We start from the raw sequence: 16,740 nt of genomic DNA, 5'->3' as shown, positions 1-16,740 counted from the left end.
CACACAAGTAGACTACAATAAGATACATAATTCTGTGTATCAGTTTTTGATTTCGATGAACGGTGTTGCCGTGTTTAGTAAAAATAGAAATTTCTGTGAAATTCTTTCAAAATGCTCTCTCTCCTACAGTTTTAGTCTGATTTCAATATAACTTGGCACACAAGTAGACTACACTAAGATACATAATTCTGTGTATCGGTTTTTGATTTCGATGAACGGTGTTGCCGTGGTTACTAAAAATAGAAATTTCTGTGAAATTCTTTCAAAATGCTACTCCTCCTACAATTTTAGTCTGATTTCAATATAACTTGGCACACAAGTAGACTACACTAAGATACACAATTCTGTGTATCGGTTTTTGATTTCGATGAACGCTGTTGCCGTGGTTACTAAAAATAGAAATTTCTGTGAAATTCTTTTAAAATGCTACTCCTTCTACAGTTTTAGTCTGATTTCAATATAACTTGGCACACAAGTAGACTACACTAAGATACATAATTCTGTGTATCAGTTTTTGATTTCGATGAACGGTGTTGCCGTGTTTAGTAAAAATAGAAATTTCTGTGAAATTCTTTCAAAATGCTACTCCTTCTACAGTTTTAGTCTGATTTTAATATAACGTGGCACACAAGTAGACTACACTAATATACATAATTCTTTTTATCGGTTTTTGATTTCGATGAACGGTGTTGCCGTGGTTACTAAAAATAGAAATTTCTGTGAAATTCTTTCAAAATGCTACTCCTCCTACAGTTTTAGTCTGATTTCAATATAAGTTGGCACACAAGTAGACTACACTAAGATACACAATTCTGTATATCGGTTTTTGATTTCGATGAACGGTGTTGCCGTGGTTACTAAAAATAGAAATTTCTGTGAAATTCTTTCAAAATGCTACGCCGTCTACAGTTTTAGTCTGATTTCAGTATAACTTGGCACACAAGTAGACTACAATAAGATACATAATTCTGTGTATCAGTTTTTGATTTCGATGAACGGTGTTGCCGTGTTTAGTAAAAATAGAAATTTCTGTGAAATTCTTTCAAAATGCTACTCCTTCTACAGTTTTAGTCTGATTTTAATATAACGTGGCACACAAGTAGACTACACTAATATACATAATTCTTTTTATCGGTTTTTGATTTCGATGAACGGTGTTGCCGTGGTTACTAAAAATAGAAATTTCTGTGAAATTCTTTCAAAATGCTACTCCTCCTACAGTTTTAGTCTGATTTCAATATAAGTTGGCACACAAGTAGACTACACTAAGATACACAATTCTGTATATCGGTTTTTGATTTCGATGAACGGTGTTGCCGTGGTTACTAAAAATAGAAATTTCTGTGAAATTCTTTCAAAATGCTACGCCTTCTACAGTTTTAGTCTGATTTCAGTATAACTTGGCACACAAGTAGACTACAATAAGATACATAATTCTGTGTATCGGTTTTTGATTTCGATGAACGGTGTTGCCGTGGTTACTAAAAATAGAAATTTCTGTGAAATTGTTTCAAAATGCTACTCCAAATTACAATTTTAGTCTGATTATAATATAAATGTGGCATGCAAATAGACTGCACAAAGAACATAAAGAGACTTAATCAAGGATCATTATTCTATTTATTGCTGTTGAAAAGTTTCAATTTCCAACTGCTTAAGTACTTTTCTCTTCCTTTGCTATAAGTACAAACAAGTAGAGCTTCAGTCTCAACAGAGACTTCTGGTTCCATCCTTACTTTTTCTCTCTCCAGTTTGTGTAGCTTGGGTATGTCAATTTAATCTAAAGCAGTTACATGTATTATGTTATAGACGTATGGATACTAGCGTTTGCTTTTAAAAAGTGGCACATGCGCGAATTCACTACTACAGTGTATATAGATTTAAACTACTAGTACCCAACCTTAACCCCACTCCATCCAGCTTTCTTTGAAATCTAACCGTACTAGATAGATTAAGAAAAAATAGGGACGTGCATATATTGTATTTTATGTAAGATATGTGAGGAAAGTTCATCTTAAGTATCCTACCAGAATGGGAGAGGATCGTACATTTTGGCCGTGGTTTGCGACGATGGTATTATAGGTACATGTTTATAAACAAAACTAGAGGTACTGTGAGCAATGAACTCACTAAATGATACTCCCTCCTCCCATATGAATACTTATAATGGCAGTGTCCATGTTTTGCTTTGGGAAACCCAAAATATGTGTCAGATCAAAAAGTAAAATAGGAGGTGCACAATGGCAATATGTAATAAAGATTCTGTGAAAGTCTCGTCAAATTTCATTCAGTGGTATGAGAGGAGTTGCGGATAACGGATGGGTACCCCAAAGCGTAACAGACGGACGAACGGACATCCCGATTACTGTATACCCTCCCGCTTTTTAAGCGGGGGTATAATAAAATTTGACGACATTTCACGTATCATATACATTTCACTCGGTCCATTTGACATATAAATCAGGGTTATAACACATAAGGAAAATAAAAGTTTGATTTTGAGAATTTTTCTTTAAAGTACTTAAACTGCACGTAGCAATTTTATAGCCCCCAAATCCCACTTTTAATGTGTCAGATGATAAGATCGTTCACCGGCGAAGTTTCTCATTCACGGTTTTAATTTTAGATCAGTAACGTGACTTGTTTACAAAAGGTGCAAATTTTAGGACATAGCGTAAAAAAGAGAGTCTACATATTTAAATCGGGTCCGTGTAACACTTTACAATTCAGCTTTCTAAAATGATTTTGGGTTTTAGAATGTTAATATATTAGTTCAAATTTCTAACTTTCAAAAACTCATACTGATTTAGTATATTGAAATTTATTATTTTTAGTTCAAAAACCTTTATTTTCAAATTTCCAAACAGGTTTTAAAATTTTGATATTTTAGATTTTTACCTTAAATGTTCAAAATTCAAATTTCCAAAAACAATTTTTGTCATTTAAACGTTTGAGTTTTTAATCTACCGTTTGTTCAGAAATTTACGCTTAACAATCCAAAACACAAGTACATATTTTGTCTTTTGATTACATAATATTTACTTCAAACTTCTATATTTCAACTCTGAACCGTTTCAAATATTTAGATCTTTGATTCAAACACTCGAATTTCACATATTCAACAACTCTTTTTTTTTACATTTTGGGTTTTAAGTCTTTTACTTCAAATATCCAAAATATCAATTTCCAACCCTTGTTTGAATTTTTTTTAAAACTCTTTTGAGTTTTTGAAATATAGAAATTTGAACTATGCAATATATTAACATTCTAAAACTCAAAATCATTTTAGAAATTTGAATTGTTAAGTGTTACACGGACCAAATCGTGACTATATTGTAAGCCTACGTTTTCCAAATTATCATTTACCGGTAGTCGTAGTAGTGTGTATTTTGGAACACCCATAAAGGTGTAGAAATTCAAATGAATTTTATTTTTACATAAAAAATAAAGAAATATATCGATATTCAAACATTGTTCAAAAGATTTCAACAGCATATACTAGTGAGCGAGTAAGTAAATCATTTATTTATTATAATGACATATGTTATACAGAACAATAAGTACGTATTGAAAATGGAGAGGGGGGTCTTGTTGGGGGAAAAATCAACTTACCCTAAAAAAAAAAACCTGACCCCCAAAAAATAGTGGGGGCCGGTGGGGTTATTCCAAGTTATTTTAATCAAACACTGTCTACCCTTATGTTAAACCTTATTTTCCAAAACTGCAACCAAAAGTGTGTGTTGGGGTGGGGGTGGGTGCACAACCGGACTTTCAATGAACATTTTCTATATTAAAAAAAACATGCCTGGAAAAAAAGTAGGGGGGTTATAGAGATACATTACACTTTCTAGACATGTCATAGACAAAATGTTTATAACGATAAAATTAATGTTTAAAAATGACCATTTAAGGTAGTGTTCATTTGGACGATCTACATTAGGGAATGTTACTACAGAGAGTGCTTTTTTTAACATTATTTATAATTAATATTTTTTCGGTTTTCTAATATTATTTCAAAAGTAACGTTTTAATCGGTTGATCTACTAGTAACCAGTTGATGACAAAAAATATTGATCGGGTGCAAGACACGAATTAAAACTAGATCGGGCTCGGACTGCCTCTATTTTTGTTGTCAAAGACGCTTGACAGGAACTCGAGCAATTTCAAAACAAGAGTGCTGTGAATAATTTTCCTTAAATGATGGGCACTGGAGCAAGTTCAACTGTTCCTGAAGGTGTTTCTGCCAACCCTCGTCTAGTTCACACCGACAGATTATCTAAACGTGACCACAAGGTATTTCACTCTGATATCGATTACATGGTGTATGATAATGTTTCTATTGAAAAATGCAATCTAAACATGTAAACATAAAATTTAAAATTCGACAACGTTGTGAATGATTGAGCTAAAAATATAGCAAATAAAATTCTCCAATAAGAAATAGCAATATTATGTTTTGAAGTGTTTTTATATTTTTAAACCATCCATATCTAGCAATACAAGTTGGACACCCCCGTTCTGATAGATGTAGAACACGGATCAGTGAGGTACAGGTACGGCCAATATGACGGGGAACCTGCCGACAAAACAAGAAGAGTGGAGCGCCCATTCAAAGGGGAAGATAAAGTAGGCAAACAGAATTATTTCTACCATGCAAGGCTCAACGACTTTAGTGAAAGTAAGGACTTTTGATGACTGGAATTCTATTAAATCAAAAGATCAGTAGGGATGTTTATTAGTATCACTGTATGTGTTGATCAATATACATGATATAGGCCATGTAGATGTACATAATTAACTCTCCTATTGATGATGCTTTAATACATACTCCTTGTCAGATTAACATGTCGGCATACTTTATAAACTTTAATGTCTATGTTTAATGTTTATCATCTAGACCAGTGTTTTCCCTTTATTTCAAAGTAAAGGGTTAGAGATCAGTTGTAACAGGCTAGGGGCTGAGGTTTATGAACAAAATCTCTGTGGACCTATAACAACAAATTTTTATTTCAAAGCAGCCAGCGGTCAATTTGGCCGGTAGCCGGTTCTTAGGGAAAACACTGCTAGACTAGTGTATGACACATGTAGAGGAATTATTTTTAATTCTTTATTTTAAAAAAGAATCAAATGCAGCATTAGAGGACCAACACAAGTTCCGTATGGTAACTCAAGGCCCTGCTCGAGCAAAGGACAAAAAAGTGTTCTATGTGTACAGCATTGGGTGGAATAAGAACAAGGATGGCAAAAAAGTGATGCCAAGCATGTCAAAAGAAGAGGGAAAAGACTATGCCTGGCCACAAATCAGAAAACCTAATGAGGTGTATTATAACTTGTCCTTTGATAAGGAAGGTAAGTTATATGTGTCAGAATGGTGTTAAAAGTCCTTCTAAAAATTGGATTGAACTAGAGGTACTGTGAGCAATGAGCTCACTAAATGATACCCCCGCCTCCCATAAATCCATAATGTCCATGTTTTGCTATATATTGTTTTACGGTAATGTGTAAAGAGGAATAATTCCTCGAATCAAATGTTATTCAGAAGCCGCCATATGTGATGTCATAGGTAAGAATATAATGGCAATGTCCATGTTTTGCTATGGGAAACCTAAAATAAGTGTCGAATAAAGTAAAATAGGAGGTGCACAATAGCAATATGTAATAAAGATTCTGTGAAAGTTTCATTAAATTTCACTCAGTAGTATAAGAGGAGTTGCGGATAAGAAATGGGTACCCCAAAGCGTAACAGACGGACAGACGGACATAATGATTACTTTATACCCTCCCACTTTTCAAGTGGGGGGTATAAAAATTAATAGATATCATGAGGAAAAGTTTGATTACAATGAAATATATGAAGATAATGAACAGTACTCAAGTTCTAGAGTCCAATCAAACAATGAGAGCAGAGTACACATGGACCTCTAATACATTAGGGATGGGATCAGGTGCCATGGAGGAGTAAGCGTCCTTGACAAACTGTCACACTTGCCATTAACTATTTTCCTGAATAATAAGAATTAACTTTAAAGGCATATGAAATTTTTCTTTAGTATTTTTATAGTTCAGTTTGCTTGCAATTTAAATACTGCTAATTTAAAATAAATTTTATAACAAAATAATGAAAATCCATTGAATCTTTTTTTTTGAATCAGCCAGAGAAGGTGTTGAGGAGACATCTGAGGAGGACCGACTTCAGCAAAATTTGTCCTCCACAGCAAACCGACAACACATACAGTAAGTTTTAGTTTCTAGATCAATTAATTATAAAAATTAAAGTACTTTGCTATTTAAAAATGTAAATCAGACAGATTAATAAAAAAAAAAATGAAAAAAGAACCTTTTTGGTAATTTAGTAAAAAATGTGAAATTAGTGCATTTTCCCCAATAAATTGTGTTGAAAATTTGGACGACAGTGTTTGTAAATAAAAAAATATTTTCCTGCATATTCTGAATATATTTCCCCTTGTAGATTACTGCTCTCAGATGAGGATTCTGTAAAGGAAGTAAGGAAGTACATTGCAGCTAAAATCCTCAAATCAGCCTGTGACATCCATGTTTGTTATGAGAAGCAGGAACTCAGGTAAAGAACGTCTCTTGGCGTAGAATACCATGGATTAAGTAAATGCAACACATCAGAAGAAATTTGAAGATATTCTTTTTTTTCTATTTTTTCAAATATACACAGATACAAAGGTACAAAATTTCATTGACATACAAAAACTAATTCTTTTTAAACATAAAAAAAGATGTTGTTTTGAAGTTTAATGTTGTAGAATAAATGAAAAAAAGAGCTCATATATAGACCCATCAACATGAAACTCCTTTATAGTTTATAGAAACATACTAAAGTATTACATGTTTATACTTTTTAAAAAAAATTATACAAGAACTGAAAGTACTGCAAGTCTATATTTCTGATTGAACACATTGCAGAGAGGAAGATGTAGTGGGGGATTTGAGAAAAGAAGAAGGGAATGCAAAAACATTCTATGTAGACCTACTGCTTATCTAAAATTCTTATGGCTGACTTTGACAGATGCATGGGAAAAAAAAAAAATCAACAGATAAAATAAAAATGAAGGAAGTACTCAAATTTTATAATGCAGTTTACATAGACAATCAGGATTTTTGCTATCTGATATGCACATTAAGTTCCAAGAAGTTTTGTAAAAGAATTTTGAATGTGTAATTTGTTAAACTATGAACATGTTCAATTTTCAAAGGATATCTTATATATTTCATTAACATTGTAAACTAAATTTGCCAGGATTTGTTTAACCTTGGCATGTTTGATAACTTTAGTACAATTTTTTTGTTTTATACTAGACTCACTTTTTCATGTCATTGTACTTGCTGACCTTATATACGTGTATATGATACTATTTATTTTATCTTAACTGATATAATTTTAAACATTTGTTTTTTTTTAAACTTCTAAATTCATATGAAGTTGTAATATAGAACAAACATAAGTTGTAATATAGAAGAACCATAATTTTTCCAAGCACTTTCATTCTTGCATTTTTCCTTAATGTAACAAATGAAAACTACATAATATTTAGTCATTTCTTGTATACTTGTAATGTATATATTCAGATTTATTCTGCATTGTTTTTATATACCTTAAATTAATCTGAAGCTGGACTTCTTTATTATTATCACAAATATTATTAGCTCACCTGAGCCGAAGGCTAAGTTTTTCTGATCACATTTTGTCAAACTTTTCACATTTTCGACTTCTTCTCAAGAACCACTGGGCCAATTTCAACCAAACTTGCCACAAAGCATCCTTGGGTGAAGGGGATGTATATATTCAAGGGGAGATTTGGGAATTAATGTAAATTTGGTGGCATGTTTTAAAAATCTTCATCTCAAGAACCACTGTGCCAGGAAAGATGAAACTTATGGGGTAACATCCTCAGGTAGTGTAGATCCAAGTTTGTTCAAATCATGACCCCCGGGGGTAGGGCGGGGCCAAAATGGCCGACCAAAGTTTTACATAGAAATATATTGGAAAATTCTTTAAAAATCTTCTTCTCAAGAACCACTGTGCCAGGAAAGATGAAACTTATGGAATAACATCCTCAGGTAGTGTAGATTCAAGTTTGTTCAAATCATGACCCCCAGGGGTAGGGCGGGGCCAAAATGGCCGACCAAAGTTTTACATAGAAATAGATAGGAACATTCTTTAAAAATCTTCTTCTCAAGAACCACTGTGCCAGGAAAGATAAACTATATAATACCCTCAGGTAGTGTAGATTCAAGTTTGTTCAAATCATGACCCCCGGGGGTAGGGCGGGGCCAAAATGGCCGACCAAAGTTTTACATAGAAATATATAGGAACATTCTTTAAAAATCTTCTTCTCAAGAACCACTGGGCCAGGAAAGATGAAACTTATGGGATAATACCCTCAGGTAGTGTAGATTCAAGTTTGTTCAAATCATGACCCCTGGGGGTAGGGCGGGGCCAAAATGGCAGACCAAAGTTTTTACATGGAAATATGTAGGAAATTCTTTAAAAATCTTCTTCTCAAGAACCATTGTGCCAGAAAAGATGAAACTTATGGGGTAACATCCTCAGGTAATGTAGATTCAAGTTTGTTCAAATCATGACCCCTGGGGGTAAAATATATAGAAATATATAAAATTCTTTAAAAATCTTCTTCTCAAGAACCACTATGCCAGGAAAGATGAAACTTATGGGGTAACACCCTCAGGTAGTGTAGATTTAAGTTTGTTCAAATCATGACCCCTGGGGGTAGGGCGGGGCCAAAATGGCAGACCAAAGTTTTACATAGAAATATATAGGAAAATTCTTTAAAAATTTTCTTCTCAAGAATGACAGAGCCATAATTCATCAAATTTATATGGAAGCATGCTCAGGTAGTGAAGATTCAAGTTTGTTCAAATCATGACCCCAGGGGGTAGGATTGGGCCAAAATGGCCGACCAAAGTTTTACATAGAAATATATTGGAAAATTCTGTAAAAATCTTCTTCTCAGGAATGACAAAGGCATAATTCATCAAATTTATCTGGAAGCATCCTCAGGTAGTGAAGATTCAAGTTTGTTCAAATTATGACCCCCGGGGGTAGGGTGGGGCCAAAATGGCCGACCAAAGATTCATATAGTAATATATAGGAAAATTCTTTAAAAATCTTCTTCTCAAGAATGACAAACCCATAATTCATCATATTTATATTGAAGCATCCTCAGGTAGTGAAGATTCAAGTTTGTTCAAATCATGACCCCCCGGGGTAGGGTGGGGCCAAAAAGGCCGACCAAAGTTTTACATAGAAATATATAGGAAAATTCTTTGAAGAATAGCAAATCCATGATTGATCATGGGATTACTTTGGATTTTTACTTTTCAATAATAAACCAATTTCTACTTTTTCATAGCTACAGTACTCAGGTGAGCGATGTGGCCCATGGGCCTCTTGTATATTAAACAATGTATACTACTTTGTTGTTGCTTTGTTTTCTCCAGAAAATATGTGCCTTTAATTGTTGTGCATGGTTGTTAACACAAATTAAGAGACATTTTTGTTAAAATAAAGGGCCAGTAGGTATTAATGTTTCCATGAAATCTACATGAATCATCTTATTTAATGAAAAGAGTAAAGAAAACGAACAATGACTGATCTAAAAAAAATCTTTAAACTGTAGATGACAAAAACGTGGACCCCTGAAATTAAGAGGTGGGGTTAGGTGCCTTAGTCTAAGGAGGAGTAAGCCCTGTTTCTCATGATGATCAATTGAAAACTATATTTTAATTAAATAGAAATTTTCTTGTTTCATCTAGTGAATTTATGACTACACTATGCTGTTTCGAGAATTGCTTACATGATAATGACCTACTGTTTCTTTCAACCCAATCCCTCTTTACCCTTTTTCTTTAGGGAAGGATCTAGATCTTCAGGTTTAATTAAAGCCTATGTTATATATAAAATCATTTCAAACTTTGTGATAAATTAAAGACTGAGTAGTTCATACAAAACTAAGTTCATAATTTTTTTTCCATAAATTAGGCACTCAATATTATAAAATACAAGTACAAGGAACACGTAAGTACATGATTTTTGAGTGTTATCAAAGGATTAAAGTCTGAATTTCAGGCTTCGAGTAGAGGTAAAAGTAATCTATTTCCACACAAATTTTTCCAGTAATGAACCTTTTATACACACCTCTTTTTAACCACTTTGACACAAACTTGGATTCCCAGAACTAAAAACAAGAGAGTACAAACAGCAAATGTAACAATTATGATTATCAAGGAAATGGATAAAGTCCTTTCTTTTTCTTTGTTCTTTAGGACTGGAAAATAAAATTAATTTAGTGTAAGAAGAATACTCAAATATTACAAAATGAATGCGCAACATTTTATATTGTTTACATGCTTAGAACATGTATAACAAAAAGTAACTTAAAAGGACTTCACAATAAAATTTCATATTCCGAAACAAAACGGCACCAGAAGAATAAAAAAAAAAACAATTGTAAAATGGTTTTGTTACAGACCAGTCGAGGTTTGTTAGTCAACGAAATTTAAATTTTCTATAATGGTCATGATGACACACGCGTCTTGTTTTAACCATCTAATAGTTTTTCTCTAGCCAGATAATAAATTTTCACCTTAAATCCAACTTTTCAAAAATATCTCTGTAGTTTTAAAGGACTGACTAGGGTTAAAATTGAAGATAGAAAGATAGAATAAAGACACCAAACAGTAAGCTTTGATCTTTGAAATCATTTATAATAAATTAATCATTTGATATTATCATTACAAAACGGGACGGAATGAATAAATATCCTACAAACCTTCTGTACAGGGTATACAAATTTTCTCATTTGTTGTGAATGTTGTATTGTTACTGTACGTTATACTAGCATTGATAATGAAAACACCTCTGGTAAAGATAAAATAGGCACAGTTATATGACAAAGAAAAATCCCTGGGATCGTTTGTAGCCAAAGGTCTGCTGAACGTCAGAGTAGTGACTGAATCTTCTGTGGAGCTCGATATCAAAGTGATATCTTGTTGGCTATCCACGGATATCTCCGACTGGCTGTGTGTTTTTCTGGAAGTAAAGTCATCCAGATAATCAGAAAATGGACAAATATTCCAGTATTCGAAATTCAAAAACAGATCTGTTATCCTTTGAACACAGATATTGAAGAATAATTTGAAATCATGATTTCACCTGTCTTGAACAATGGTATCCCCATTCTCTGCTCTCCATCCCACAACAGTATCAGCACCAACCTTGGAAGTTTAATAAAATATGTGAAAAATCACAGGAAAATCAACAACATAAATTTTGACTAAGATCATCACACCTTACCATTGAATTAATGCTGTTGAAGCCAATGCTGACCCATTGATTTATTTCTAAATAAGCTTTGATTGTAAAGGTAATTCGACTGGTGTCATAAGTCCATGTGACTAGGAAACAGTCTGTGTCATTGCTTCTTGAACAGTTTCCCCATTTGTTGTGGCACCTTTCGGAGGGTGGAATATTTCTTTGACCTATGAAATGTAAAAGCGTATATAATATATTGCAAAAAGGAAATCGTCGGGAAACTCGAGGTATTTTCGTAGTAATAATGACTTGACAGTACTGTTATAAGTATGGGTTGAATGTGAAATCGCGTTAAACACTTGGACAAGAATGGCAGACCACTTTTCAAACGTTGAAAAATTTATTTGTGATACACATTAGTAATACTATATAACTACCATCAAAGAAATTAAAGTTTCTGTAGGCCCTCTGATCCTGAGTTCCGTGATATTTTAATTCATCCTCCTTGAAGAAATAAAAATGTGTTTCTTTTATAAATGTTTCATTTCTTGTTCTCCATTTTAGAGGATGATATATTGTATCTTGTCCCTTGGCCCAGATCAAGTGCATAGTATTGTCATCGATGTCGTGATCAGTCCTTTCATTTGCTTAAAAAAGAAATGACAATAAAAGTCTTATTAGAAAAGATGACTACACTTCGAAAATAAATCTTTGAAAAGAGAATCCAGATAAACCTCTCAATTTTCTTCGAAATAGAATGTACGTATAGCCATCCTTTTCAAATCCAACTGCTGCTGTTAAACTGTCTGAGCCATAATACAAATGATCTCGGAGTGGAGTAGCAAAGTCACGTGTATAGAAGTCACCTATCCAACTGCGCATGCCTCGAGCGGCCCCTATGACTAAATCTGTGCAGTCCATTGCAGAAAGATCGTCTGAAAAAGAAATATTTTCCTTACCTGTTTGATAAATGGTTCAAAAAGACCTTTTAGAATCTCTATTCCGGTGTATAACTACCTCCAGTCGTATCGTTGTTACCATTGTAGATTCCTCTTCTACAATCTGAGTTAGATGACGTCATAGGCTCTGCTGAATTTGTAGAATTAGAATTGGCTATTTTTCTTGTGGAACCAGGAAGGACAGGGAAATATTTACACCCGGATTTAAAATCTGAAAGTAAACCATTATATGAGGAAAGTCTGGCTTCTTCTATCGACCTCGACACAGTGGACTGAACATCTCTTCCTCCCTGGTAAGATATATAACCTTAAATCTCAAAGTTTTGTTACAAACATGCAAGTCTATCTTACATGCTTAGTAGGTCTTACTTGCTGGCCGCCAGCCTATCCCTACCCACGTGTTCGTCTTTACTTTTAAAATCACTTCAATTTCTTCTTCTTTCTGGGAGGAAAAATGGTATTAAAAAATACAATACAAACAGGTACATATGAATACATAGATGAAAACATATACTTTGATATCACTTTCAAGAGAGAACTAGTGCTAATTGTAACGGGGACCGTTACAGATGTTCCCCAAACGCTCCCCATCTCCCTTTTTGTGCCATATTCCCTGTAAGCTTCATTAAATAGGACAAACTTTATGCATTTGAGACTTTAACAACGTTTACCCAGAAGGGAACCAAGTTCATTCAAATTTTAGCATTGCACGCGTTCGCATGTGAATGCATGTGCGTAATGACCATATCATCTTGTCTACACAATCTATATACTTTTAAGTTACTTAATATTAAAGTATTTAATCCAAAAGTATTAAAAAATACGCTCATTCAATTGTATTTTTTATTTTACTCATTTCACGTGCACGCACGTGCACACATGAGCATGGTGACATACCTTCTTGTAGAAGTCTATTACCTCTATCTATCTTCCAAATCTCAATCTGTTTGGTTGAAAACTAAGGGAGTTATAGCTATTTAAAGTTTCAGCCAATCAGATTGCGGCGCGCGTACACGCACGTGTATGGATGTGCATGGTGACCATACTCTCTTGTAGAAGTCTATTATATCTATCTATGTTCCAAATCCCATCCTGTTTGGTTGAAAACCAAGGGAGTTATAGCTATTTAAAGTTTCAGCCAATCAGATTGCAGCGCATGTGCAAGCACGTGTTTTCATGAAAATTGTTATATATCATGTTGTAGTATATCCTAATGCATGGCTATGTTCAAAATTTCAAAGAATTTCATCAAAAAACAAGAAAGATATTGAGACTTTAGTTTCAGCCAATCAGAGCGAAGCGCACGTGCATGCGCGTGAGATCTTGCTATTTTGACCATGTCATATTGTCTATGCTACTACTATATCCTTATATTATGAGTTTCAAAGCATTTCATAAAAAAGGTAAAAATTTACGCCTATTTCAATTAAATCAGTCATTTCACGTGTTGCTCGTGCGCGCTCTTGCAAGCACGTGCACACAAAATGGCATGTTGACAATGTCACCTTATCTACATTTATAATATGTCTATATATTCTAAATATCAAAGCATTACATCGAAAAATGTAAAAGTTACGGCAATTTCAAGTATATTGGTCATTTCACGTGTTGCACGTGCGCGCTCTTGCAAGCACGTGCGCGCAAAATGACCTTTGTTCCGCAAATCTACATAACATGCCTACTTACCCTAAAAAGGTTTCCCCTTAATCGGATGTGTACTTTACAAGATCATTCGCGGACAAAATTTTCCCGAGAAGAAAAATAATAATAATAAGAAACAGAGTAAAAACAATATGTTCCCCAACTTCGTTTGGGGAACATAATAATTGATGGTAATTATAAATTGACGGTAATCAAAAATTGAAAATAATTTATTTATAAATACAAAACAGCAAACGAAGTCATTTTACGCCTTTGGCACGATGCATTGCAGGACATAATATATCAAAAGTTGTAAAATCTCACTGCAGAAAACAGAACTTACATGTAATATTCTATGTAGAAGCTGAAATCTGGGAGAGAGATCAGTATGTGTATATTGACTTACATCCAATTTAATGGTTTTGATAGATGATTCTAGAAAATGGAATTAATAAAGAACGATAAATAGAAGCAAATCTTTTATGGTTGAATCAAAACATAGTGATTTTGCAGACAAAATATCTCTGATGAAAATATATGGATTCATTCTTCCTGTTAGTCAACAAAAGAAGAAAATTTAGTAACAATTTGGATAATAGTTCTTAAAGTAAAATACCCGGTATTGAAAAGTCTTCTAGATATAATTGCATTACAATATTTTTAATATTTTGAAATTAAATTCACTTGAGTTCTTCACCCCGTTCACAGTTTGGACCATAGTACCCTCTATCACAGAAGCAGCGCTTGCTGAGGTACACAAAGGGATCTCCTGACTTCACACAAATACCGTGTCCAGAACAATCCATATCTGTATCACAGTTATCTAATCCAAGACCAGAAAAATACATTGTCACACAATGAGAAGAAAATGAAGAATAAATTGCAATTTTCCTAAATAGTCCTACAGATTAAGGATTATTACCTTTGTACTGACAGTTACATCCACGGCATGGCTTTTGACAAAAGCATTGTCCATTTTCTTTTAGGAAACCATTGCAGATGTCTTTTTCTTGGATAGCTGTTTCAAATAACTTCTTTAAGTAGTAACAGATATGAACTAACAAAACCTCAAGACAGAGATTGATTGAATTTTGATGTCGAAAAAAAAAATTAAAAATCATGGGAAACATATATATTATATGCATTATATCGATAGTTGCTCACATTTGACGATATGGATGTCAGCACAAGTCCAGAAGTAACGTCTTCCACAATCTAAGCTCCTATACTCAGATTCTCTTAGTAATCTCAAAGAGCAGTTCAAACACTCCTTATCTGGGAATGACACCTCAAGATATGTTCTACTTAAGATAAATAAAACAGGAACAAAATATTAAGCTGTGACTCGTCAATTTGTATTGGAAAGATATGGGGTATTTCAAAAGAGCTTGGATCAGGTGCAATGAAGGAGTAATAATCCCCTGTTGACCGGTCACACTCGCCGTGTCCTCTTTATCATGATGAGGCAAAGGGGAAAATCCATAAAATTCAGTATGTAAATAATGGCCTAACAAATGATATGAAAAACGTCAGTCAGCATTCCATTTAGTGATTGATTATATTGTTAATTTGTTGATAAGGTCAATGTATCGATCAAAAAACTTGAACGAACCTTTAACGACATTTTTGATATCCTTCTTTCATCAACTTGTTTGTCAATAGTTTGTGTCGTTTTAGAAATTGTTCGTACTTAAAGCATTCTTTTGGGTATCGAATTAACTAGAAAACAATATCTACATACGTCTATGACAAGGGTATATAAATAAGGGAATTAGACAATAGGAAATTTGAAGTAAAACTATGAAACAGATGCGAAACAGATGTGTCACAGAGTGGTTATCTTTTATTTTAATTTCAGGAAAATATATCGAGTCGACATACGAATGGAAGTATTTGTTAATTGATAAAATGAGGCCCATATATCTGAATTTACTTGAATTAATGTAAAATCGATCAGGAAAAAATACCTTTTAATTTTTTAAATGAAATGAAATACTCACATTACGTCATTTTGTTCGGTAAAATTTTCTGTGAAGTTATAAATAGTTTCCTCTTGGTTATTTAGTAAAGTCAGTTGAAACCTTCCCTGTAAAAAATTATTGAAACATTAATGTCCCATTATAGACTATTCTCGAAGACGGCAGATAAAAAGCATGCCGTTAAAATATTTTATGCATTTTTACCAAGAATTTAAATAAAAGTATTTGCGTTACTATTGCAAAAGTTTTAAACATGTTATCGATTCTTTCTCTTTTCTGTGTAAAAGAAAAGAATCTTTTTGTTTAAAGTTGTAATTTTCCTTAATGGGCATGTTTAAAAAAAAAAAAGGTTGTGTAAGTTTCGAAAAATACGATAAATTGCACTTTTATATGTGTGATTACAAACTTACTCTTTGTAGATAAGGCATAAACCATGTAACATTTATAGACGATCCTGCGATCAGAGTTGTTATTGGACCAAATCCTGAAAGAATTAACACTTTAGTCAGGAGACAAAATCTAAAATACTGTATCTTTTTAAAAGTAAATAAAAAGTAACCAAGAAAAGACAACAAATTCAATTCCTAAGCATAATAAATGGCCATTCAGATCGAATCCATTTAATATTAAAAATATTTTTAACATATATCTGATACAGTTCTTCAGAAAAATGCACATACTAAAAATATATCTTCATAAACGACAAGCGACTTACCTTTCGGTATACCACATGGTCCAGGTGTGCTGTAATTATCCAAAAAATCTAGGGGATATTTACGAGCAGGTGGGTAACTTAGGGACATCTGGGCCTCACCATTATTTAAAATCATTGATAAAATACAATATGCTACCACCCAAT

At 33.3% G+C, this 16,740-nt stretch overlaps 1 protein-coding gene across 1 annotated transcript; it reads left to right on the top strand.

Annotated features, from left to right (window-relative positions):
- Nucleotides 1-4,101: 4,101 nt before the first annotated feature.
- On the top strand, nucleotides 4,102-7,413 carry LOC134254175 (uncharacterized). The gene is made up of 6 exons (XM_062736718.1): nucleotides 4,102-4,293; nucleotides 4,495-4,678; nucleotides 5,122-5,349; nucleotides 6,153-6,234; nucleotides 6,470-6,580; nucleotides 6,934-7,413. The coding sequence occupies exons 1-6, from the start codon at nucleotides 4,198-4,200 to the stop codon at nucleotides 7,010-7,012; spliced, it is 780 nt and encodes a 259-aa protein (XP_062592702.1). The 5' UTR covers nucleotides 4,102-4,197; the 3' UTR covers nucleotides 7,013-7,413.
- Nucleotides 7,414-16,740: the final 9,327 nt, after the last annotated feature.

This window comes from Saccostrea cucullata, unplaced genomic scaffold, assembly GCF_032062105.1.
Source record: "Saccostrea cucullata isolate Sc308-1 unplaced genomic scaffold, CSIRO_AGI_Scuc_v1 ctg239, whole genome shotgun sequence".
NCBI lineage: Eukaryota > Metazoa > Mollusca > Bivalvia > Ostreida > Ostreidae > Saccostrea > Saccostrea cuccullata.
The sequence above is the reverse complement of the archived record's forward strand: the minus strand, read 5'-3'. Positions and strand labels throughout refer to the sequence as shown.